We start from the raw sequence: 25501 nt of genomic DNA, 5'->3' as shown, positions 1-25501 counted from the left end.
TAGGGAATCATATGGCAGACTTATAGAAGGTCTTTGATATCTTAAGATCATATCGGCTTTGGCTCAATGCCTCCAAATGTGTATTTGGAGTCGAATTCGGTAAGTTCCTGGGATACTTGGTCACGAGGAGGGGCATTGAAACAAGCCCGGATCAAATCAAGGCGATCCTTGATTTAAAGAGCCCAACGTCAGCAAAGCAGGTCTAGATCTTGACCGGCAAGGCAGCAGCCTTAAACAAGTTCATAAACCGGAGCTTGGATAAGTGCAAACCATTTTGCTGAAGAAGGCAACAAATCTCTTGTAGACGGAAGAGTGCAAAGTCACCTTAGCCGACTTAAAAAAGGTATCTGATAACAGCTCCAGCTTTTTCAACTCCAATACCTGGAGAAGAACTAGTCTTGTACTTGGCTGTATCTGACCACGTTGTCCGCACAGTGGTAATCCGTAAAGAGGTGGGGAAACAGAAGGCAATATACTATATGAGCAAGACCTTGGCAAGTGCAGAAACCAGGTACCTTCCCTTGGAGAAGTTAACATTAGCCCTAGTTATGGCTTCCAAAAAGTTAAATCACTACTTCCAAGCCCACAAGATTGTGGTCCTGAAATCCATGTTGTAGCATGGAGATCTTGCAGGCAAAGTAGCCAGATGGGCAGTGGTGCTGGGCCAATATGACTTAGAATTCAAGCCTAGAACAGAAATCAAGGGCCAGGTTCTCACCGACTTTGTGGCCGAGTTCACTCCTCGTGCCATTCCAAAGCGGGCTCCGGTGAGCCGTAGCTTAGGATGTCCAGGGGAACAAGAGAAAACCCAACTGGAGCCAAAGAACCCCACACCAGTAGCACAGGAGGAAGAAGAGAAACCAAAGCCCTGTGATATCTACATCGGAGACCCCTTTTGGCTCTTTATCGAAGGAAGCTCAAACTGGGAGGGAGCGGGGGTAGGAGTAGTGTTAGTATCGCCAGACAGGCAAATGATAGATTAGTCTATTCGTTTGGGATTCAAGGCCTCAAATAACAAAGTAGAGTATGAGACGCTAATTATGGAACTAAAACTAGCAACAACCATGGAAGCCGATGAAGTGGTAGTCTTCTGTGACTCCCAGCTTATTGTGAATCAAGCAACGGGCCAGTATGCAGCCCGAGATGAAAAAATGATAGCCTATGTCAAGGAAGTTGTCAGGTTGCTAACATTGTTTGAGAATTGTCGGCTACAACAGGTTAGCCGAGATGATAACAATCATGCCGATGCCTTGGCAAACCTGGCTAGTGCAATAAAGTCAGGGTAACCAAGGACAATCATGGTCGATTATTTGACAGGACCAAGTGTAGAGCCTATGATAACTGAGTACGAAGCAATGTGCGTGGAAATGGGTCCCAGCTGGATGGACGCCATAGTTATGTTTCTCAAATAGAGTAGACTTCCAAATGATCGAAAAGAGACACACAAAACCAGGTTAAAATCGGCTAGGTTTTGTCTATCGATAGAAGGCCACTTGTATAGGAGATTCTTCACTAGACCTATGTTGCGGTGTGTGCACCCCTCTCTTGTAGAGGACTTTTTTATATGAGATACATAAAGAAGTTTGTGGAAGCCATGCAGGGGGCAGGTCACTTGCCCACAGAGCCATATCCTAGGGATACTGGTGGCCATACATGCAGAAGGATGCCAAAGCTTATGCCAGGAAGTGCAAGAAGTGTCAAAGGTTTGCACCTTTGACACATCAGCAAGCAGCAGATCTGAATCCAGTATCCAGTCCCTGGCCACTTGCCTAGTGGGGCATTGATCTAGTGGGGCAACTGTCACAGGCAACTGAATAGAGAAAGTTCTTGCGAGTAGCCACAAACTACTTTACAAAGTGGGTAGAGGTTGAACCCCTTGTGAAGATTCGAGCTATTGATGTGAAGAACTTCATCTGGAAGAACATCATCACCAGATTCAGAATCCCGAGGGCCATAGTAGTAGATAATGGCACACAGTTTAGCAGTAAGTTAATCAAAAGCTTCTGTGCAAAGTATAAGATTAAGAACTATTACTCTACTCCTAGCTTCTCTCAGAGTAATTGTCAGGCATAAGCATCCAACAAGACCATCCTAGATAGGATCAAGAAGAGGCTGGAAGAAGCCAAAGGAAAGTGGGTGGAAGAATTGCCCAATGTGCTGTGGGCATATTGGACTACGCCGAGAAGATCAATTGTGGAGTCTCCTTTTGCTATGGCATATGGCACTGAAGCAGTCATCCCATTAGAGGTCGACATCCTTGGAATCAGAACCCATGGAGTAGAAAATGAAACCAACGAGGCATTCCTTGCCCAAGATCTGGATCTGTTTAAAGAAAAAAAGAAAAGAGCAGCAAATCGGTTGGGGGCTTACCAGCAACAGCTTGCTAGGGGTTACAACAAGAAAGTCAACCCAAGCGAGTTCAAAGTTAGGGACCTCATCCTAAGGAAGGTTGTCGGTAATAAAAAAGACCCCAATGAGGGTAAGCTTGGCCCAACTGGGAAGGACCATATCGCACCATCTCAGTTGCTGGCAATGGGGCATATCGGCTGGAAGACAATGATGGCAAGGAGTTGCCATGACCTTGGAACACTTGTAATTTGAAGTTTTTCTACCACTAATTTTTGTTTTTTAAGATTTATGTAATGATTTTATTAGCCGAAGTTTTACTAAAATGCTAGCTCGATTTTATTTTTATAATTATTTTTTAGAAACTTATACGATAAGACTAAATAGTTTATCACGATGTTCCCACGATGAACATGACGAGTAACTTAGGCTTGCCATATGGCATAGTTGAATTAACACTTGCCATATGGTAGAGTTGAACTAAGTTGGGGATGTTTCAAAATGGAACATGATGAGTAACGTAGACTTGCCATATGATGAGTTCAATTAACACTTGCCATATGGTAGAGTTGAACTAAGTTGACGATGTTTCAGAATGAATCATGATAAGTAACTTAGACTTGCCGTAACAGCAGAGTTAGACTAAGTTTAGTCTAGTCAAATTAACAGAGACATCGAGGTTTAAAGAAAACTCGGCTAAGTTTTGTTTGAATCAGACTGCGGCAAAAAATAGAGATGCATGCTTAATGTGAACATAAGTGGTACTTAGGTTCACATTAGGAGACAGGAAGCAGGAATGGGCTTTGACACTTGTTAAAATTCTAGGAAAATTTACAAGTTGGGGTCAGCAAAGGTAACCAGATAATGGGATACCCGAGGTATTCATACCTTAGATAACTAGCCAGGTTGTCAAGCTTGGGAGGGTTGGAAGAGTGAAGTCTTCATAAGAGACAACAAGTATAAGTAAAGAAAACAACAGTTGTTGAATTTATATAAAGTACTAATTGGCTGAGATCGCAGTAATAAATGCACCCGAGATAAGATGGATCCAAGGTGATACATGTCCAAGGTGTTCCAACCCGAAGTGATTATACAAGAAAGTTGTACTTCAGAGAAGATTGGTATTCATAGAGGATAAACTTGTTCATTTACAAGGGCACATCGGCCAAAAGTAAAGCATGCATTCAGAAAAAGACAACTTGTTCAGTAACAAAGACGGCACTTCGGCCCAACAAAAAACCAAAAGATTACAGCAAGTAGAAAGCAAAACAAGGTCAAAAGTAAAAGAAAAAAATCCTAAGCACTGGAGTCTTTGGCGTTGACCTCGAGCTACTCAACCTCGGTCTCAGTTGGCAGTGTTATCTTCTTCTCAGCCGCAATCTTGGCATCAATGTCGAGGAGGGTCTGATCTAGACTCTTTTCGGCTAAAGTGACCTCGACCTTGGAAGTTGTTTTGGGAGAGGCAGTTTTGGAAGCCTCGTCCTCTTCATCCTGAGTCAAGTCTAGGACTTGCTCATTCAGAGTAGGGGACTTGACTCTAGCGGCAACCTCCACCTCTTCATCAGCATCCTCAGCCTTGGCTTTCTTCTCTTCGGCTTCGTCGTCAGAGTCTTTTAGAGAGGGAGGGAAAGGCACGCTGAATTGGTTGATATCTCGGAGAGGAGAATCCATTGGGATGGATAGTTTGTTGAGGACTGCCGTCTAGCCGAGGTAATAACCTTGGTTGCATGCTTGGTTGACTTGGGCTTTGTATGCATCGCGAACGACGACTTGCCCTTCTGAGAATGCCTTCTCATCAACCACCTTGATCTCGGCCTCTTTGGTTGCCAAGGCCTCCTGAAGCTCCACCTTGGCTTTGGCAGTATTAACCTCGGCTTCCTTGGCCTCAGCCTTGAGCACCTCGGCCATAGCTTCGGCCGCCTCAGCCCTCTTCTCGGCCTTGTCTTGTGCAAGTTTTGCAACCTTAGCCTGATCAAGCAGAGCCTTGATCTTGGCCTCGACGCTATTGAAGGAGGCAAGGAAGCCATCAACTTCTTGGGTTTTTTGGACCAACTCTTTTTTAAAGGCCTCGGCTTTCAGTGCATAAGAGTGAGCATGCTGAATGGCTAAGAAAAAAACAAACAAACAAGTTAGTAAAAATTGCTTAAGTGTAGACAGAAAGCCAAAATGAAAAAATACAAGTGTTGAAGACTTATCAAGACAGAGTGCTGCATCATCAGCGCGAAGTTCTCATACTCACTGATCTCGGCCATGCAGTTCAGGTTGTCGGTAGGAGCACAGTTATGGAGAGAGCGGCACCATCCTTAATGTTGTCAATGGCACTGTCGCTAGTTGTCATCGGTCGATCCCTAACTATAATCGTCTAGGCCCAAGACTCGTCGGCCTTGAAAACATCTGGGTCCACTGCACCTTGAGACCTCGGTTTCTTCAACCGACTAGTGTTGGGGGGCCCAACCTCAGTAGGCCTCTTCTCGAGGGCAAATTGCCTCTTCTCAACCTCGGCCAATTTTAAGATCAGCACTGTGTCCTCTGAGTTAGTGGGGATTTGTGTTACTGTGACCTTTGCCTTGGCTCTTTTAACTCGTTTGAGTTTTGGATTGGGTTGGCATTGAGATGGAAAAGATTGAACTGTAACCATTCCTGGCAAGTTGACTAGGAGGTCTTTAACAACAACTTTACTGCGATCCATCTCATCAGCGGTCGCAGCGACAGTAACTCTAGTGCCGAAGTGGAATGTAGGAAGGGCAATTAGGAGATTAGCAGGATCGTAAGCGGACGTATTTGGTGGAGCTCAGCATCGGCGTCGGCGTCGGAGCTGAGATGGTAAAATGAGTTGGGGGTAGAGGTGGATGGTTGGTCTGTTGAATCGGATGTGGAGGCCTGGTCTGGCCTTAGTGATGATGTGGCTGGAGGAGTTGTGGCAAATGGAGGAGTCCTGCTCCGTTTGGGAACGTCGGGCAGAGCAGACTTGTAAGTCGGTATGTAGTTGAGTAGCAGCGGGGCTTTGTGCCTCTCAATTGGCAAGCCCAGGAGCTTTTTCAGATCTCGGCTCAAGGAGAAAGTATGGTGGAAGTCCTTTGATGGTTGAGGAAGAACTGCAAAAAAAAAAAAAAAAAAAAAAAAAAACACCAAGCTTCAGAAAAGATATGAGAAGTAGATGCAACAACATGAAAGAATTACAATTTGTACTCAGTTCTTACCCTCATCCTCTCTAAACACCGATTAGCGCAGAGGAAAGAGATGAAAATCATCCTCAAGCGCAAATTTCCAATTGCCCAAGGCAATTAGGTAGTCATCTCCTGCACCTTTGTTGGAGCCAGGTGTAACAAGCCCGCGAGGGGGACCTCGCTACAGTTCGGACTCTCGATTTGTGTCACGGTTCTTAATCTGAACCAAAGAGTCCAAATCTAGCAAATCGTTTTGAGAAACATATTTTTGAAAAAGTAGTGCCATACATGGACTGCTTTGCCAAAGACAGAGTCGCCACCTAAATATTTTTTTAAAAAATGGGAAATTTAGGAAACCCTGACTCGGTGTCGAAGGCCACATGTCCGTCATCACCGGAGTTGTCTCGGCTCGGGAGCTTGGGTACGATCGGGGAAGGTCAGCTATGAGCACCCCCTTTCGCCCGGTCCGAAGACCGGCCTCTACTAACCGTGATATCCGTTTTTGAAAACTTTAGGTGTTCTTAAACCAATTATTAGCCTAGAATTACTACGTTATGTGCGCAGCAAACAAGTAAAGACTAGATTGCCTAATTTGGAAAGAAACATTGCATATCCGTTCATTTTGAAAATGCTTTGGAATTTGCTACTCGCAAGTAGGCTAAAACACGGATTTCAATGAGTTCTTCCAACTCAAACAATCCAACCTTCACCCACAGGCATTCAAGCAGTTTATAACACATAAGCATCTAGCCACATGTTAAGCATGCTGTCATGGCAACATTCACACTCATGCGATATGCTAAAGCGGAAATACTTACATCGTACTCCGTGCCAAAATAAAGAATTCGTTAGCAAACATGCATGATCCAAGTCCATGTTGAGTGTCTAATGCATCGCATACAAAATGTTGCTAGAATAGGCTCGGCTATCATAAACATGTCATGTGAAAATGCACAATTATCACATATTCACTTTTTGATTTGAAGTACGAATGCAGTTAGCGTGATGTACCGAGCCTAATGCATGTAATACAAAATGCATGAATGCACGCATGCATAGCATAAGGTATGCTGAATTTAAACATGCCCTAATCTACCATCATAGGCAGGTAAATAAAAGGGAAGAAAGACGTGAGGTTGGAAGACATACACACACTCACGCACACTTATTACAGATTTGCCCTTGCTCGGAGGGACCGAATAAATATTACAAATTAATTAACTACGCAAGCTAATTAATATTACAAATTGCCTAATTTAATTAACAAATTAAATAGACTAAGAAAAAAAAAAAGTAAAACGCCTCGAGAAGCGCGCCACCATGCACAAGCTGCCTCTGTTTTCCTTCCTTCACTCCTCTGGAGGCTGTCAAAACCTCAGGGTTACATCCCTGGGCACTGGGGAGCACCACCGGCTGAGTGGGATCATCACCGGCACTGGTATGTGGCCATCGGCACAAAATTGAAGCTGTCGGCAGAGAAAAGATTGCCGGCCGGCACCTTACACTGCCGGTCGGCAAAGAAAGTCTGCAGGACCTGCAACTCACAGCAACAGAGGGCAAAACAAGGCATGGCAGCACAATTCAAGGCATGTATGCACCAACCATGTCCCTTATCATGATAATGACTCAAAGGGGCATGTGCCTCGATTTTCGGACCACCAATCACGCATTTCCATGCATGATGGCCCAAAGAACCAAGTATGCAATTTTGATTTCAAATGCATGCAAACCAATCAAACAAATTAGGCCCAATTCCTATCACCAATTCAAGGAACAAGGCATGCATGCAAGATGCAATGCAACCTAGGCATACAAGCTAAGAATGCAACATGGCATGGCAATGAACTTATGCAATTATGCAAGCATACATGTGGCAATGCAAATGGATGGCAAGATGGGCTTATACATGAATTAGACAGCTCTAATAAGGCCTAAAACAGTAGCCAACGTGCTAAAAAGTGAGGGCTAAATGGCATGCACACACACATGCACATAAGGACCAACACTTAAGCACAAATCAAACAACATTCAAGCACACTTGAAAGGGGGAATCATGAACAATTAACATGCAACATGAGCTCTAAAATCATGCTAAAACAAACCTCAAGAATCACTTAAATGGCATTCAAATGACTCAAAACAAAAGCATGAATAAGCACCAAAACATGGAGCATTGCTACACAAGCTTATGAGGCATTAAAGAGACATGCAAGGCAATCAAACAAGCATGGAAATGGGACTGAAATGGCATGTAGGATGATCCCAAATCATCAAAATAATGCAAGGATGTCATGCTACACATGCACATACTCAAGGCCAATAAGCCCAAATACAAAGGAGCTATATCAAGCATGCCAAAATCGACCCAAACACTTATGGACAGACCTAAAACATGGCAAAATAAGCACATAATCTTCACAAGACTAAGCCTAAAACATGCTCCAACAAAGGCTAACAACCTAAGACATGTTAAGGCATAAACAAGGCATTACATGGCAACTATGCTAAGCATGCATGGAGTTCCAAAACCAACTTTAAATCATGTTATATCATGGATATATAAGCATGAAAAACAGACCAAACATGCTCAACACACACTCAAGCATAATGCTCTCTCAAGAGGCCAAAATATGCCCTTTTCAAGGACAACAAGGAGAGGGGGTGGCCCTCTCCTTCTTGGGACTTCAAAGCATCATCTTCACCACTGAAATCCCTCAAGATTTCAGTGGTGAAGAGACCTCAACACCAAAATCCCGGAGCTAGCACAAAATGTCTCAAAATGAGGCCTTTTAAGGCCTAAGGGTGGTCAACAACCCTTAAACAACAAAACACTCTTAATAAACAACAAAGAGGGTCTAAAAACAGAACTTTTTTATGTTATACAATAAGCACAAAAACAGCTCTAAGATGGGTATAAAATCAATGCAAAAAAGGGGGAAAATGGGACTAGATTCTCACCCTTGAAGCCTCCTTCACAAATGATGCTCCAATGGCCTCCTTTGGCTCCAAACCAGTCAAGAAACTCAAGAACAAGCCCTTAGAACCCTAGTTTCAAGAGGAAGGTGAAACACTAGGTGCTTGTGTGCAATAGTATGGACTAAAACACACACAAGAGTAAATATAGAGATAGGATATGTATGCAACTCAAACCCTAAAACCAGAGCTTCTCTCTGTGTTTTTCCCTCTCTAAAATGTCTAAAATCTCTCCCCTTAGCCCCAAGAGAGAGCCTCTATCTATCTCTCCCACCAAACTTGCAAAACTTACAAGTTAAGCAAAACTAGAGGGCCATCCCTCCATATACGTGTATGGAGGGAAAGTCACTGCAATACAGCTGCCTAAAAATATCTCAAAAAGCAACTGCACAGTAATCGGCCGGCCAAAAATGCCATCTTGGCCAAAAAGAGTGCCGACCGGCACAAAATAGTGCTGACCGGCAACAAATAGTGCCGGCCGGCAAACTACATTGTCGGTGGCACTAAACACCAGCCGGTGGCCTCTAGCCACTGCCGGTGGTGGGTGGGGATGGTCTACAAGCCTCACCCTGCCTCTCAAAGGCAAGATGCAAGTGTTTGGTGCAAAACCAGACACTAAACGGTTGAGTTCGGGGATCCTGAGGCAAGGCGCGCGAGCCGAGACCTCCGGGAACTCCAAACAAACACAAACATGGATAATCACCGAGTGTTCAAACGGTGACGTCCAAGTCTTGAGGACGGTCAAAAATGGGGTGTCTACACCAGGGAGGTTGGCTATGAGTTTGGAGGTGGTGGATCTGGCCTTGAGATAGTAGGTGTAGCCACTAGCTGACTTAAGGCCACACATAGTATAACAAAATTGGATGTCGGCTAGAGTAATCCTAGCTTTTTCTCAACATGCCAGTTCGATTATGCCATTGATAACCCTAAATGAGTTGATGGCTAGTTGCATGGGGTTAAGGTTGTAATAGTGAAGGACTTCTCGAAAAAGAATGTCTAAAGGAAACCGAAGTCCACACTCAATAAACGCTACTGCAGGGAATGGCATGGTGTCCTTATTAGGCATGATAGAGTCCTCTTTTCCAGCCAACCGTAGTTGAACGTTGTTTGGAATGGAGAACTCTTGCCTAAAGTATTCTAGCTTAGTAGGGGTGTCTACTCTTTACTTAAGCATACCAATTATCTCGGCTAAAGTGGGTTCGGTAGCAGATTTGTGGTAAGTAGCTTGGTAAAGGAATGAAGATCTCGGCAAAACAACTAGGGAAGGGTTTCTGATGGCCTGGGAAGGATTTTAGTTTTAGTTCTCCTAGAGAACAGGGTTCTAAAGCAAATCCCAAAGCCTAGGACTACAGAAACAAGAATCGAAGGCAAGAATCTGGAAAATGCACCAAGAAAACATAAAGAAGTGTGATTCAGAATCACAAAAGAGAAACAAGGAACAAGAAACCAGATTTGCATATACAGAACAACAAAATTTGTGAACATTAAGTGGGTGTGTGCAAATGTGCAATAACAATGAGCAATACTATCGAGCACAGTGACGAACTCCAAAGCACAAAACAGATTCAAGAACGAAAAGTGACTCATAATGTTCAGAACATGAATATAGTAGAAAAACAGAGTACAACTACGAATACTGATGAAAATACGGAAAAATTCAAGAGGAAATTATATTGAAGAAACAATAAGACTGAAATTTAAAAGAAATTAGTGATTTACCAATTGAAACCGAGGAAACGAACGCCATGATGAAGATTGCCGGAGTCAAACGACGGTAGTGACTGGAAACAAACAACGAGGAACTCGTCGGAGGAGGTAAACAGAGTAGTTGCAAAGCTTCGAAGGGCTTGGAAATTGAGGTTTGGGAATTTTAGAGAGAGAAAGTCTGAGTAAAGAGAAGGAATGTGAAATGAAAAGTGAGAAGACAAAGAGAGGAGGGAAGTGTTTTGTCAAAAACTGAAAAGGCGGAAAACCATAATGAGATGCCTTGGACGACATGCCTGTCAGGCGGCATGGACATAATCAACGTGACCTAATAGCATGTGTCAAGCACGAACCAATAAGAATAGGCCACGTGGACGAAACGGTTGAAAAGACTATGTGTGACAATTCATGCACAGTTTGAACTCTTGAAATTCTTAAAGTCGTGAGGCCATAACCTCGGCTAAAGGAGCGCTCTCGGTTAAGATGCTTAAAGATCTTGATTCTTGGTTCTTGATCCTTGGTAAAGTGGACAGCTGAGTCCTGGTTATATAAAGTCAATGAGTTATGATCTCGGTCAAAGAGAAGAATGAATTTTTAGCCTACGTGTTGTGTGGATAAATGATGTAAGTTCCATCATCTCAGGTTGCTAAGGTAATAGAACCTAAAGGACAGTTGTGGGAACATATTTTGTGAATAACAGTACGTGGCTAAGATGACACCGAAGTATCAGCTGAGGAGCCACATGGCCTGGTCATGCTAACAGCTTCTACTTTTAATTCTTCTTCTTCATTTTATTTTTATATTTCAATTCTCTCTTTTTTGACTCCTCCTTCTTCGTCTTCTCCTTGTACCTTGACATCTTACATTTGATGGAGGTCATGCAAATCAACAAAAGGATCACATTACTAATGAGCATCATTTTTAAGTTGATAATTTAACAGTTACATATGATATTCATTACAAGAATAAATAATAAATAAAAAAAAATCAAATCAAGGAGGAGATGATGGAGTTTTTGTTCTTAGTTTATACTTCAGAAGTTACGGATGATTATAGATTTTTCAAAGTTTAGTTTATTTGCAAAGGCTTACAATAAATTTAAATTTGCATTCAAAATTTCAATTACAAAATTAGATATTTCGAGTTTCAAAAATTAACTATACTTAGTGCTCGTTTGGAAATGATTTTTTTAGTTGGCTTTTTGACTTTTTTGACTTTTTTAGCCTGTGACTTTTTTAGTCGTTTGGTATTTTTGTTTGGCTTTTTTGGCTTTTTAGCTTTGGAATGGTGCATTTTTTTTTGTTTTTTTTTTGTGATTTTTTGACTTTTTTTGTCCTTTTATGATTTTATAGCCCAACATGAAAACCAAACGACCCCTAGTCTTGTCAAAGTGTTTGTGAAAACAAGAAAGTTAATAATTTATTCTTTTATCGATAGATTGATTCATCTTCTTTTAACTTTTACCTACTTCAATGATGACAATAACAGTAATATTACGAACTCAGACTTATCAATCCAGAAATTATCCAAAAGTTATTATATTGTAGTTCAGATTTACTCAACAAATGAATCTTACACTATATAAATTTAATCTCCACCACACAATAACCACTGCCCAAAAAAATCTAACTTCATAAGTCTGGATTCTCAAATTTATTTTGGGTTCTCAAATTTATTCGAACAATAAAGTGCACATTTTAAACCAAATTACACAAACAATAATTTCTTTTAGTTACGTATAAGTTCACCCCTGAAGTTAAAAGCTTGTGTCCATCCTTCGCAAGATTTTGCAATTCAATGGAATCTACAAAATAATTATAAATTAGTGGAATACTTTATCAATTTTAATAACTAAAGCCGTAAAATTTTCATGAATTTCTAATTATTTTGAGAAGACCTCAATGATTTGTAATTTTTCCAATGTTTTATTATCAAGTACACTTTAGTAGTCTGCTAAATGTTTTAGGGCAAATTACTAGAAAGTGGTATTCATAAAAAATAATTATAAAAAAGTGGCAAACAATATAAATATCAATAATTAAAAATATAAACTTTATGATAAATAAGTAATAATTTTTAAAATTAGCCCTGAATAGTAATTTCCCCAATGTTTTATTCAAGTAAAGGAAATTAGGGTAATTCATGACTTATAAATTTGTCCGACAAAATAGTCAGTAAATTGACATAGCATGGCATAGTGTCACGGGTTGCCTTGCAAGGCTAACTCCGTGACGTTTCGCTCACGGTGGTGTGGCCATTTGAGTACTCAAGAGTGGCTGTTGGAAGTGCCTCAACATGGCTTAACATTGGCCCCAAGTAGCCTAAGGCATGCGAGCCACCAGCAGCAGCAGCAGCACACGGCCAGCAGCAGCAGCAGACAGCAACACTAGCCAATAGTGCAAATTTTTTGGTATGTTGTTTGGGCATCCAAATAAAGGAGTTTCGAGTTCAAATTTTTACTGGAAAGAGGTCTTGGAAGAAGTGTTTTCTCGACCAAGTTTCATGATTTTTCTCAACTTGTGGAATTTATGAAAAATCATTATGACTCCTCGGACATATTGATGTTTCCTCCTGCCAGAGGGCTAATTGCTTAACAAGCATATATAAAGGGGCAAGGTGTGCTACCGACCTACCTCCTCGTCCAAACTGGGCTTCAAGTGAGCAATCTTGGGGCAACTCAAAGGCAGGATTTAGGCATCCAGAGGGGTGTCTGGAGTCTCCATGTGGGTTTGGGAGCCCCGTGGACGGTACAATAATGTAGGCACTGCGCGTGCCACCCGAGGGGGAGGTTCACCACGTTGCTTCCATTATGCCACACAATATGGCATCTTTGGGACTCGTTTTGGACCGAATGGGCTATCGAGACACCACTAAAGGCCTCGTGTGCCAACTCAAGTGCTTGGTTTGGGTTCAACCTTGCACGAGGGGATCCCGTGGCTTAAGCTAAGCGGTTAAAAGGCGACACCGCATATGTGGGCTATCGAATGAAGCCATCAAGTTATGCATTGACTAAGTCCATTGAGGGACTACATTATGCTACAAGAAAGCTACAGATTGAGACGTTGCCTTACTCATGCTACACGTTGGTGCAACGCTAAGGTGTGCAATGGCCTTAGGCGGAATCTAACACACATGTTGGCACGAGGATTACGCTGTGGGCAAGTGATTGACCCACGCTGGCTTGTGGGCTTTGCATGACCATTTCGCCATCCGATATGCATCAATTAAGGCATGCTTGACCCTAAGACACTTCGAGATGCTGTTAAAGACCCAACATGCAATGTTGGTTTGCCGGCTAAGTCGAGGGCCTTCGCTAACACATTGTTGTGTGGCTAGGCACCTTGGTGACATAAACCTAAGTTGGGCGAGCACCTTGCTTGAGGTAAGCTTGGCTCTATGAAGAGACTTATGTCGTGCTTGGTGCACTTGAGGCGTTAGGCCTACTTGTGGCATCTGGGTGAAGATGAAGCTTCCTTGTGAAGTTGTTTTGCTTGACAAAGCATTGGGCCCTAATGTTCAAACGGGTGAGACCATCAACCCTCGATTTGTCAACGAGCTATGGTGGGCTTAAACTTGGTGGAGTTTGAGCACTATATGGGTAAAAAATTGATCCATTACGCCTCTAAAGGAGTCAGCCCATGACAGTTGGTATCAGAGCCAGATCACTCATTTGGAGTGAGTTCGATCTAGTGCGACATGCAGCTATCTTGTGATAGTATTTTTTCGTGGACCCCGATGCCGCTGTTTGAAGGAGATATGCATGGAACTCATCCTGGGGGACGTGTATGACATCCTAGACTCTAAAAAAGACCACCGTTGGTTTTCTTGTCATGTTTGAACCGCAGGAGTTGATTGGTGATGTCTTGGGGTATCCGTGCCTATTGTGCTATTTTTCAGCGATGCCTTGAACGCAACAACCATTCTTGAGGGTGTGAATTGAGCAGCATTGTGGCATCTAGTGTTTCCTTGCTAACGTGTTGTCTCCCTCTCACTTTGTGGACTTAGTGAGCATTTCTACACTGTGGGCACGCTGTGGAACAAGTATGCTACATTTGTGGACGGGTTACTTCCTAACTAGCAGGGTTGGCATGATTGTGTTACTTTGTTGGCTACATGGGGATCTCTACTACAGTTTGGACTTGTGGAATGCTTGTATCAGATTATGGGCATGTGATCTTCCTCTATTAAGCCTTAGAGACGGATTTTCGTTGGTAGCTGTGCACGTGCTATGGCATTATCACTGGTTCGCTTTAGGGGGCCTATGTTTCGACCGTTCATGGTGGCATTTGCAACTTGTGCTTGTCTTTGCATCTTTAGACGCATGGTTATTGCCTCTTAGAGGGTTTGTTCAGAAAATTTTCAAGACAAAATTTGAGATCTTGACTCTCGTATGCAGAGGCACCGAGTGTACATGCTTGCTAGGGAACATGGTGATGGATGAAATCACCGTTGTTGGAGGACAACCGTGTAGTGGGATTGTAAAGTCAAGACATAATTTGGTGCCAGGATCAGCGCACTGTTTTCAGTATCATTGTTGAAATGGCTAGCTTTGTGGGTGGTAGGAGCGATGAGCCTTTGAAAGGCGAAATCTTTGAGCTTGATGAGATAGTTGACTCGAGTGAAGGCAATGGCCGCGGTACTGGGCAGCATGAGTTAAATTCTAGCCAAAAGATATAAGTTGAGGCAGGGGGCTTGCCTGAGGGCACGAGCATGAGATTCGACAAGTAGGCTATACTTTGCCAAAGGGCACGAGTTGAACAAAGCCAGTGGGCTTCATTTTAGCTAGAGGGCTACATTTCTAAAAGCAACATTAGAGTTTTGAGTTATAAAAGCATATTCAGCCGGTGGGCTACACTTTGTTAAAAAGAGCAAGTTGAGCGAAGCCGATGGGCTTCAATTCAACCTAAGGGCTACACTTCTACAAGAGCATTGGAGTTTTGGGTTATAAGCACATATCCAGCTAGAAGGCTACCCATTGCCAGAGGGCACGAGCTTGAGTTAAGCCAGAGGGCTTCATTTTGCTAGAGAGCATGAGAAAATTTGAGTTTGCAGAGAATGCATTAGACAGAGGGCCACAATTTGCCAGAGAGCTTCAGCTAAAGTGTTTTAAAGTTTGAGTTTTCCAGAGGGCATCAGCCAGAAGGCTTCAGAGACATAGGCTTGCTAATGAACAGCAGCCAAAGGGCTTTCATTTCGCCAGAGGGTACAGTACAGAGACACCTAAGTTTATTGAAGATTTCAGCCAGGGCTTTGTGCTTTCCAGAGAGCATTGTTTAATCATTTTGAGGAGCAACTGTTGATTTGCATTGAGTTGACGAGGGCATCAACAACTCGAGTGGAGGAGGAAGTCGCAATACGATGACCCACTGTGAGTTAGCTCAGAGGAGCATGAGGGATCATTAGAGGAACATCGTCTAGAGGAGTCAGCTCAGAGGAGTATTGGCAAAGAGGCCATTCGAGAAGAGAATTTGGCATTTCAAGAATATTGGCAAAGGATAGAGTTTAGAGACGCTCAGAGGAGCTTTGGCAAAGGCTATTTTTAGAGAGGGCATTTGAGAAAAATTTCCAACAGAGAGTGCAACAAACGGCATGCATCTCAGCTGGATTCGAGTAGAGAGCAATGAGAGGAGCTTGGCTAAAAGAGTTGGACGTTGAAAGTAGGCCATCAACACAGAGGTGTTGGACTCATCAGAGGAGCCGATACACGCACTGCAGTATCAGCTTTGTACTACATTAACGAGGACGTTGATGGTTGGAGTGGAAGAAAGTGTCAGGGGTTGCCTTTCAAGGCTAACTCCGTTACGTTTCGCTCACGGTGGTGTGGCCATTTGAGTGCTCAAGAGTGGCCATTGGAAGTGCCTCAACGTGGCTTAACATTGGCCCCAAGCAGCCCAAGGCATGTGGGCCATTAGCAGCAACAGCCAGCAACACTAGTCAATAGTGGAAATTTTTTGTGTGTTGTTTGGGCATCCAAATGAAGGAGTTTCAAGTTCAAATTTTTACTGGAAAGAGGTCTTGGGGGAAGTGTTTTCCTGACCAAGTTTCATGATTTTTCTCAACTTGTGGAATTTATCAAAAATCATTATGACTCCTTAGACATATTGATGTTTCCTCCTGCCAGAGGGCTAATTGCTTAACAAGCATATATAAGGGGGCAATGTATGCTACCTACTTACCTCCTCGCCCAAATTGGGCTTCAAGTGAGAAACCTTAGGACAACTCAAGGGCGGGCTTTAGGCATCTTAAAGGGTGTCTAGAGTCTCCATGTGGGTTTGGAAGCCCTGTGGACGGTGCAATAATGTAAGCACTACGCGTGCCTCCCGAGGGGGAGGTTCACCACGTTGCTTCCATTATGCCACAGAATATGGCATCTTTGGGACTCATTTTGGACCGGATGGGCTATTGAGGCACCACTAAAGGCCTCGTGTGCCAACTCAAGTGCTTGGTTTGGGTTCAACCTTGCACGAGGGGATCCCGTGGCTTAAGCTAAGCGGTTGGAAGGCGACACCACATATGTGGGCTATCGAATGAAGGCATCAAGCTATGCATTGACTAAGTCCATTGAGGGACTACATTATGTTACAAGCAAGCTACGGATTGAGACGTTGCCTTACTCATGCTACATGTTGGTGCAACGCTAAGGTGCGCAATGGCCTTAGGCGGAATCTAACACATGTGTTGGCACGACGATTACGCCATGGGCAAGTGATTGACCCTCAACCCGGTGAGACCATCAACCCTCGATTTGTCAACGAGCTATGGCGGGCTTAAACTTGGTGGAGTTTGAGCGCCACACGGGCAAAAAATTGATCCGTTGCGCCTCTAAAGGAGTCGGCCCATGACACATTGCTTTTGATTGTATTCTTTTTCTTTTCTTTTCTTTTCTTTTTTTCAAAGGATTATATGAATTGATCCAACACTTTTTCTTTGTAAATTGAAAATTGATTTGCAAATAAGAATTTTATATGGAAAATTTAATCAGAATTATGTAGCAATAGTATTTATGAATATATATATATATATATGTGTGTGTGTGTGTGTGTGTGTGTGTGTGTGTTGTTCTAGAATTTTTAGTACATTTTTTTAAATTTAGACCTTTTGATTGTTCTATTACTCAAAATGATAAAATCAAGAACTCACACATCATTTTGTATTAATTTTTTTATGCAAATTTCAATTTTTATAACATTATTTTTTATAAAATAATAAATCATTTGACGAGTGACAGAAACATATACAAATCAATCATACTATGCATAATTTTTTTATTTTTGTTTTTATATCATTATTTCTTTAGTTTCTTTGTTACAATGAAAAATCATATTAGACAAAACATTTCGATGAACAAAATAAATAAATATAAAAAATAAAAAAATGACACTCTCTATCTTAACCAAAAGAAAATAGAAAGAAAACTGAAAAAAGAAAAAGAAAAGAAGGGACTAGTAATAAATTTACACTCTAGAAGAGTAGTTTCCTCCTCCAATGTTCTCCACAAAAGCCTTGAGATTCAAATCAGAAGATCCACCTTCCTTCACAGCTTCCCTTGTCAACTCCTTCCATTTCTTTGCATTTCTCCTCATTTTTTCTCCTCTCTCCTCACCCCCCATCACCTCCTTTATACACCCCTTAAACTCTTCACTCTCTATTATCCCTTCTTCATTTGCCTTCACTCTCACCCGTCTTCCACACCCCTGTCACCATCTTCGCATTCATCGTTTGATCTGACCAATCAGGAAACGCCACCATCGGAACCCCAGAAGCCAAGCTCTCCAAAATAGAATTCCACCCACAATGCGTCACGAAACACCCCAAACATGGGTGCGAAAGAACCTTTAGTTGAGAACACCACGACACTATCATCCCTTGTTGCTTAAGTTCTTTCATGCAACTTAGTGTGTCTTCGTCTTCTTCTTCTTCTTCTTCGCGACTATGTTTTGCTCTGATTACCCACAAAAATGGCCGATGACTTTCCAACAAACCTTGTGTAATTTCCTCCTTTTGTTGCTTTTGCAGCACCACCATGCTCCCAAAAGATACATAAACCACCGATGATTCGGGTTTTGAGTTCAACCATTCAATATAGTCTCTTGATTTTTTAAAAAGGTCGCCCATGAATGAAGTATCCGATGGGTCTCTTCCATCTAAGAAAACCGATGGAATCAACGGTCCAATTCCAATCAAATTATACTTTTGAATAGCTTTCAAGCTCTCAAGTTCTAATGCATCGCATGTGTTCACAAGTACTTTAGGGTTGGTTTCTTCATCGAGTGTGTCTACAAGTTCTTTTAATGTTGGTAGCGCAAAAGCACTATTGGTTAAAGGAAGTATCGAAGAGGGAAGGTCACGGCTTTGTAGCCGTGGCAATCCAGTAATTCAATGGACCAGGAGGAGTCATTGCGATTTTTCACGATGTCCTCTCCGTGGCCATTGAAGTAATAGTAGTAGATATCTAAAACAGCAGTCGATTGAATCCAAAGGAGCATTGATGGGACGTGAAATCACGCACCACCACAGCCGCCGAAGGAAAGACGGGGTTGTAGACCAAGCACGTGACAGGGCGGCCTTCGTCAGCGCTGGTGGTGATGATATCTCTGAGCATTCATGAGCTGTTACTTCTCAACTCAGAAATGTAGTGTTGGAGATTGTCCCCGGATTTATACCCATCATCGTAGCCATCCGAAAAGGCGATGAATTTCATGTTAAAATTAATGCCATATTTACATTAGATACATTGGATACATTGCATGCATTGGATACATTGAGTTCATACATTCTTTGTATTCATGTATTTTTATATTCATGTATTTTATATTTATTAAGTACATTGTCTAGATTATATTCATGTACCTAATTAATTACAAGGTTGTTTAGGTTCATGGATCTTATTCATTGAACTTATGTATAACCTTCTCTATATAAAAGGATGTAAGCCTATGGGCAATATAGATGAATCAATAAGTGATAAAAATTCAATACAAAATATAGTTCATTCTAAAGAGAGTTTTATCAAAAGCTAACATAAGTGGTATCAGAGCTTTGGTTGGGTCAAGAGCAAGCTGGGTGTAGAGATCGGATACGGGAAAACAAGCCCCGAAGAAGAACAAACCGACGTCCATGGCGAATCCCATCAGCCAAAATGTATCCACTCCTATCTTTAATGGCGAAAATTTTGATTTTTGGTATGTAAAAATGAGAACTATTTTTGTCTATACGGAGCTTTGGGATCTTGTTGAGAATGGGTTCGAGGAACCTGAAGATGAAGAAGCTTTGACAAATCCCCAAAAGAACCAATTAAAAGAGCAAAGGAAGAAGGATTCAAAGGCTCTCTCTTTTATTCAACAAGGAGTTTCAAAAGCAATCTTTCCAAGAATTATCAATGCAACAAAAGCGAAGGAGGCATGGGATATTCTTCAGAAAGAGTATAGAGGCAACTTGAAGGTAAGAACCATCAAACTTCAGTCATTGAAAAGAGATTTTGAAAATTTAAAGATGAAGGATATGGAATTGTTGAAGGATTATTTTTCTAGGGTTATGGAACTTGTAAACCAAATGAAAATTTATGGGGATAATATTACTAATCAAAGAGTTGTTGAGAAAATTTTGATAAGTTTGCCGGAGAAATACAATCCCATTGTTGCTGTCATTGAAGAAACTAAAGATCTTGCTGATTTGAGTATTGAAGAATTGATGGGTTCAGTTAAAGCATTTGAGCAAAGGTTGAGTAGGCAATCTGAAAAGTCAATTGAAAGTGCCTTTCAATCCAAGCTCAATGTTAGTACCTCTAATTCCCAAGGAAGAGAAAGAGGAAGAGGAAGGTCTAATTTTCAGAGGAAGGTCTAATTTTCAAAGGAAGGAAAATGAAGAGTCCACTCAACAAAAGTGTGGAATTTGCAACCGAAGCAATCATGTTGATAAAGATTGTTGGTTTCGAGGAAAGCCAAAATGTTACAATTGCAACAAATTTGGGCATGTCAAGAAGGATTGCCTAGTCAAGAGCTCTCAACAAGCTAATTTTTCTGAGGAGCAAGAAAGTGAAGGGCACATGTTCTATGCTTGTCACAAGGCATCGGATCAAACCAAGGATGTATGGTTTCTCGATAGCGGATGTAGCAATCACATGACAGGAGATGAAAGCATTTTTGTAAAACTGGATGCTTCCTCCAGTCCTCAAGTAAAAATGGGGAATGGTGCCTTAGTCCAAACAAAAGGAAAAGGTACTATTGCTATAGAAACCAAGATGGGTACAAGATTCATTTTCGATGTTCTCTTAGTTCCAGACTTAAAGCAAAATTTGCGAAGTGTTGGACAACTTATGGAGCGTGGATATCTTGTTCACTTTGAAGACGATTTTTGCAAAATTTTTGACAAAGGGGGGAAAAGCCAAGTTGTAGCACAAATCAAGATGGAGAAGAATAGAAGTTTTCCTCTCATTTTTCGGTATAGCAAAAATGCGGCTTTGAAGATGGATGTGATTGATAATTCATGGCTTTGGCATAGAAGATTTGGGCACTTGAATTTTCAAAGCTTGAAGCATCTACAACAAAACAATATGGTTTGTGGGTTGCCAACCATTCATGAAGTGCAACATATTTGTGAAGGTTGTACACTTGGAAAGCATCACCGGAAGTCATTTCCAAAGGAGAAAGCATGGAGAGCTAAAGCACCATTGGAGCTTGTCCATACCGATGTGTGCGGACCTATGGATACACCAACTCATGGAGGTAACAAATACTTTATTATCTTTGTTGATGATTTTACTAGAATGACTTGGGTGTATTTTATGAGACAAAAGAGTGAAGTTTTCTCTATCTTCAAGAAATTTCAAAATCTTATTGAAAGACAAAGTGGTTGTTTGATGAAAGTATTGAGAAGTGATAGAGGCGGAGAATACAACTCAAATGAGTTTATGAAATTTTGTGAAGATATTGGAATGGAAAGGCAATTGACTGTTGGGTACACTCCACAACAAAATGGTGTGGCGGAAAGAAAGAATAGAACCATAGAGGAGATGTCCAAGTCTATGCTACATGAGAAGGGGCTACCCAAAACTTTTTGGGGTGAGGCCGTGTATACAGCAGTTTACTTGATGAATAGATGTCCTACATTGGATTTTGTGATAGTGATTGGGCCGGATGTGTTGATGATATGAGAAGCACTTCTGGGTATGCATTTTCTCTTGGATCGGGTGTAATTTCATGGTTATCCAAGAAACAACAAACTGTGGCACAATCATCTGCTGAAGCTGAATATATTTCAGCATCATTGGCAACTACACAAGCAATTTGGCTAAGAAGAATTTTGGATGATTTTGGTGAGAAGCAAGGTGAAGCTACTCCAATTATGTATGATAATAAGTCTGCTATTGCTATGGCAAAGAATCCCGTCTACCATTCTCGTACCAAACATCATTTCATTAGAGAAGCTGTGGAAGATGATGAGATTCAAATCAAGTATTGCAAGACTGAAGATCAAGTTGCGGACATCTTCACCAAAGCTCTACCAAGGGACAAATTTGAATTTTTTAGAGAAATGTTGGGTGTCACACAATATGGCATTAAAGGGGAGTGTTAAAATTAATGCCATATTTACATTAGATACATTGGATACATTGCATGCATTGGATACATTGAGTTCATACATTCTTTGTATTCATGTATTTTTATATTCATGTATTTTATATTTATTAAGTACATTGTCTAGATTATATTCATGTATCTAATTAATTACAAGGTTGTTTAGGTTCATGGATCTTATTCATTGAACTTATGTATAACCTTCTCTATATAAAAGGATGTAAGCCTATGGGCAATATAGATGAATCAATAAGTGATAAAAATTCAATACAAAATATAGTTCATTCTAAAGAGAGTTTTATCAAAAGCTAACATTTCAAGCCCTCCGGTATTCCAGCGATCATGCGGCGTTGGGCTGAGAGACTAGTGGCAAAGGTGACGTAGAAGCCCATCGAAATGAGATGCTTGGCAAACTGGACAGAAAGGTTAATGTGCCCCTGCGACGGAAACGACAGGAGGAGGATGTGGCGGTGTACCATATTTGGTGGCGCCGTGTGAGGTGGTTTGGGGTTGTGTTTGTTTTTCTACTCTATGCAAAAACACTGTTGTTCATACGCGATTACCGTGAATTGAATGGATAGGTTAGGCCTGTGTAAAGTATCATAAAAAAAAATATTATGGAAATAATCGCGGGGAATTCTCAACTTTTAGATTATACACATAATAAAATATCACATTAAAAGATAAAAAAATTTCATGGTACATTTCATGATATCTTTTTTATGATCTCTAGTATTGTTCAAAGTATAATTATAAATATATATATATATATATATATATATTTTGATCAAAAAAAAATCTTTTTGATAAAAAAAAAAAGAGAAAAATACCATATATAAAATGAATTATTCTTTTTATGAATAATGCTATATGTACTAATTAATGTATTAATTAGTATATCAATTGATAATGTGACATAATTTAAGAAATTTTTTATATTTCTGATTTATATAATGATTGAGATTAATAATAATATCATAAATAATATTGATATATTAATTAATATACTAATTAATATATCTAGTATCACCAACTTTTTATTTTTATGCTCTTGGAGTAATGGGTTGGGAGAGCCCGACAGGAACTTCCAAATCGTCAAAACTTATGGAAGAAAGAGACAATGATAATGATAACAAAATTGTCCAAATTTGACATGTTTATTTGGACGAATTAAATAAAAGGGGATTATAATCCATCAAACTGTTATAATTCTGGACTACATTGTCTTATTGGGTTGTGCATGTGCACTTACCTGCTACCTTGAAATGTTTTTGAGGACAAACCAACGCCTGCAAACTGGGCATTTATTATTATTATTATTATTATTATTATTATTATTATTTTTGAACAACTACAAACTTGACTATTGAAATTGGTTTTTTAGTTATTTTATGAGATGAAAAAAAAATATATATTTGAGATAATTTATAAAAAAAAAATTTATGGTTAAATAGATAGTTGTAAAAAAAAATGATTAATTGATATGTAACATATGATATTTTGTCTTATACCCTATTTAGCAAGTTGAGTTAGAGATACAATAGTAAATAAATTAAAATATTCAATCACATCATTGTATCTTTATTTTTTTTGTACGTCATTTTACAAAATGTTAAAAAATTTACTTGAAAAAACATATTTCCAAACACTTCTTTATCGTCTATTTTAAGTTTTTTTTTTCTTTATTGATTATTTTCGGCCCCAACTTGAGTTCCCAAATAGGATCCAAATATTATGACTGTCATTTTAAAAAGTTATACTGCCGATTTAAGGGGGAAAAAAATTAATGAATTCATAGTTTTGATATAATTATATTAAATTTTATTAAAATTTTAATTTATATAATTTTAATCTTTTTATTAATAATTTGTTAGTTGTTGTGATGCCCGGGTAGGTAACCCACCTTGTTTTCTTTTAATTGTGTTTATCTTATTTGTGTTGGAAGTGTTGGGTATTAACCTAAAGTCTCATCGACCATTTGGATTCACCATCCCTGAAAACCTTTATTGGATTCTCATTCTTATTTTGTTCCAAAATAAAATTTTTGCTTATTTTGGCGAGCATGAATTGGAATTAGAGTGTTGCGGTATTGTTAGTGTTTTTTTGTGTGAAGGGCAAAACTGCTCATGCAGAGGCTGGGGCCGTATGTGCGGAAGTAATCCCGTACGTACAAGAGGCGAGGCTGCATATGCGGTGAGGGAATGCCATTATTGTTTGGCTACTGCTTTAATTGCACATGTAGAGGCACATGTGGGAAACAAGTCCGTGTGGGGCAATGGGCCGTACGTACGGGCAGGTACACGCCGCACGTGCGGAAGAAGGCGCGCATGTGCGGGAAAGCCCTGGGTTCGAAAATCTTGTCCTTTTCTTTCATTGGGTTGAGCACTCACCTCACTTTTTCCTCATCTCTCTCTCTCTCTCTCTAAAACACTTTCTCTTCCTTCTCTCTACAATTACTCTCACCAAATTACATTAAACCCTTGATTTCTCCAAATCTATTAAAGTTTTGACCTTAGTCCCTTTATCAAAGTTGGAGAACTCTTCAAGGGTTATGTTTTGTGCGGTGGAGATCGGGTTTCAATACCTTTGATTTTGGGGGTTTCTTCTCTATTTTTCTTTAAAACTTGAGGTAGGAATTTTTTTTGAGTTATATATACATTTTTTGCAAGTTTATGTGGTTTTGGAACCTATCTTGTAGTTTTGAACCATGAATTTGAGTTTCTTGACCTCTAGATGTTATATTTGAAAGAAGAACCCTCTTTCTTTTCAAACTATTGAGAATATGATCTATGTTGTTATGAGAGAATGTTATTTTCTTTGAAAAAAATCATTTCAAAATGGAAAAGTCTAGTTTTGTTTGAAAACCCTAGAAATTGGAGATTTTGAAAAAATGTTGAGATATTATGAAATCCATGCTAGATAAAGTGTTGTGGTGAAAATTTGTGGAGGATTACCATGTTTGTATTTTATAAGGAACTTCTTGGAAGGATAAGAAATGTTTGAATTTTTGAAGTTTCCTTATAGTATTTTATTGATTTGTCTTGAAAAGACTAAAATCGAAATGTTGATTAACATGTGAGAAATGCATGTAATAAGGTGTTGTCACTCACCTCTGAAGAGATTTATTATGAAACTACCTAGTGAAGGGGTATGGAAAATTTGATCACAATGGAAGATTGTGTAGAAGAATTAAAATTGGAATTATTTTAATGCATTTGATACACGAGGCATTGGCATTCCATTTCATTTGGTCATCATGATTTAGAATTGCAAATTTAAAACTATTGCAATGAGAAAGGAAATTGTTTTGTGAAACAAGAACATTTTAAATTGGTTTGGGGTAAATACGTTTGTAAGTCCAGATAAGGGGTGTAGATTGATATTGGTTAAGTTGGACTGAGTGTCCTTGGTGTAAGACCAGAAACTTACGCATGTGGCCTCCTAAGCCCTCCGATTAGTAGCTAGTAAGGTAGGATTTAGTAGTGCTTGATACACGTACTTGCAAACACTAGACTTGAGAAATTACCTGAATCGTATTTACTACCCCTCGCTGTTAGAAAATGGGGCTTTAGACACAGAACCATTTGCGACAGTTTAAAAATCGTCGCAAAAAACAGGCATTTGCGATGGTAAAAAAAGTCGTTGCAAAATCATTTTTTTTGCGATGACGAGTGACTGTCGCCAAAAAAAACACCAAATAAATACTATTATTAGAGATGGATAACCTAAAATCGT

The 25501-nt window shown here is 40.2% G+C and overlaps 1 protein-coding gene and 1 pseudogene across 1 annotated transcript; one reads left to right on the top strand and one right to left on the bottom strand.

The window, feature by feature from the left end:
* Nucleotides 1–1064: 1064 nt before the first annotated feature.
* Nucleotides 1065–2601, top strand: LOC145795836 (uncharacterized). Its single transcript, XM_082880759.1, has 3 exons — nt 1065–1217; nt 1885–1984; nt 2096–2601. Exons 1-3 carry the CDS (start codon nt 1065–1067, stop codon nt 2599–2601), a joined length of 759 nt encoding a protein of 252 aa, XP_082736885.1.
* Nucleotides 2602–17534: 14933 nt separating this feature from the next.
* On the bottom strand, nt 17535–22245 carry LOC114260165 (crocetin glucosyltransferase, chloroplastic-like; annotated as a pseudogene).
* Between the last annotated feature and the right edge of the window lie 3256 nt (nt 22246–25501).

This window comes from Camellia sinensis, chromosome 7, assembly GCF_055761805.1.
Source record: "Camellia sinensis isolate YWXY chromosome 7, ASM5576180v1, whole genome shotgun sequence".
Lineage (NCBI taxonomy): Eukaryota > Viridiplantae > Streptophyta > Magnoliopsida > Ericales > Theaceae > Camellia > Camellia sinensis.
Note: the sequence above shows the minus strand (reverse complement) of the source record. Positions and strands in the feature narration are given on the sequence as shown.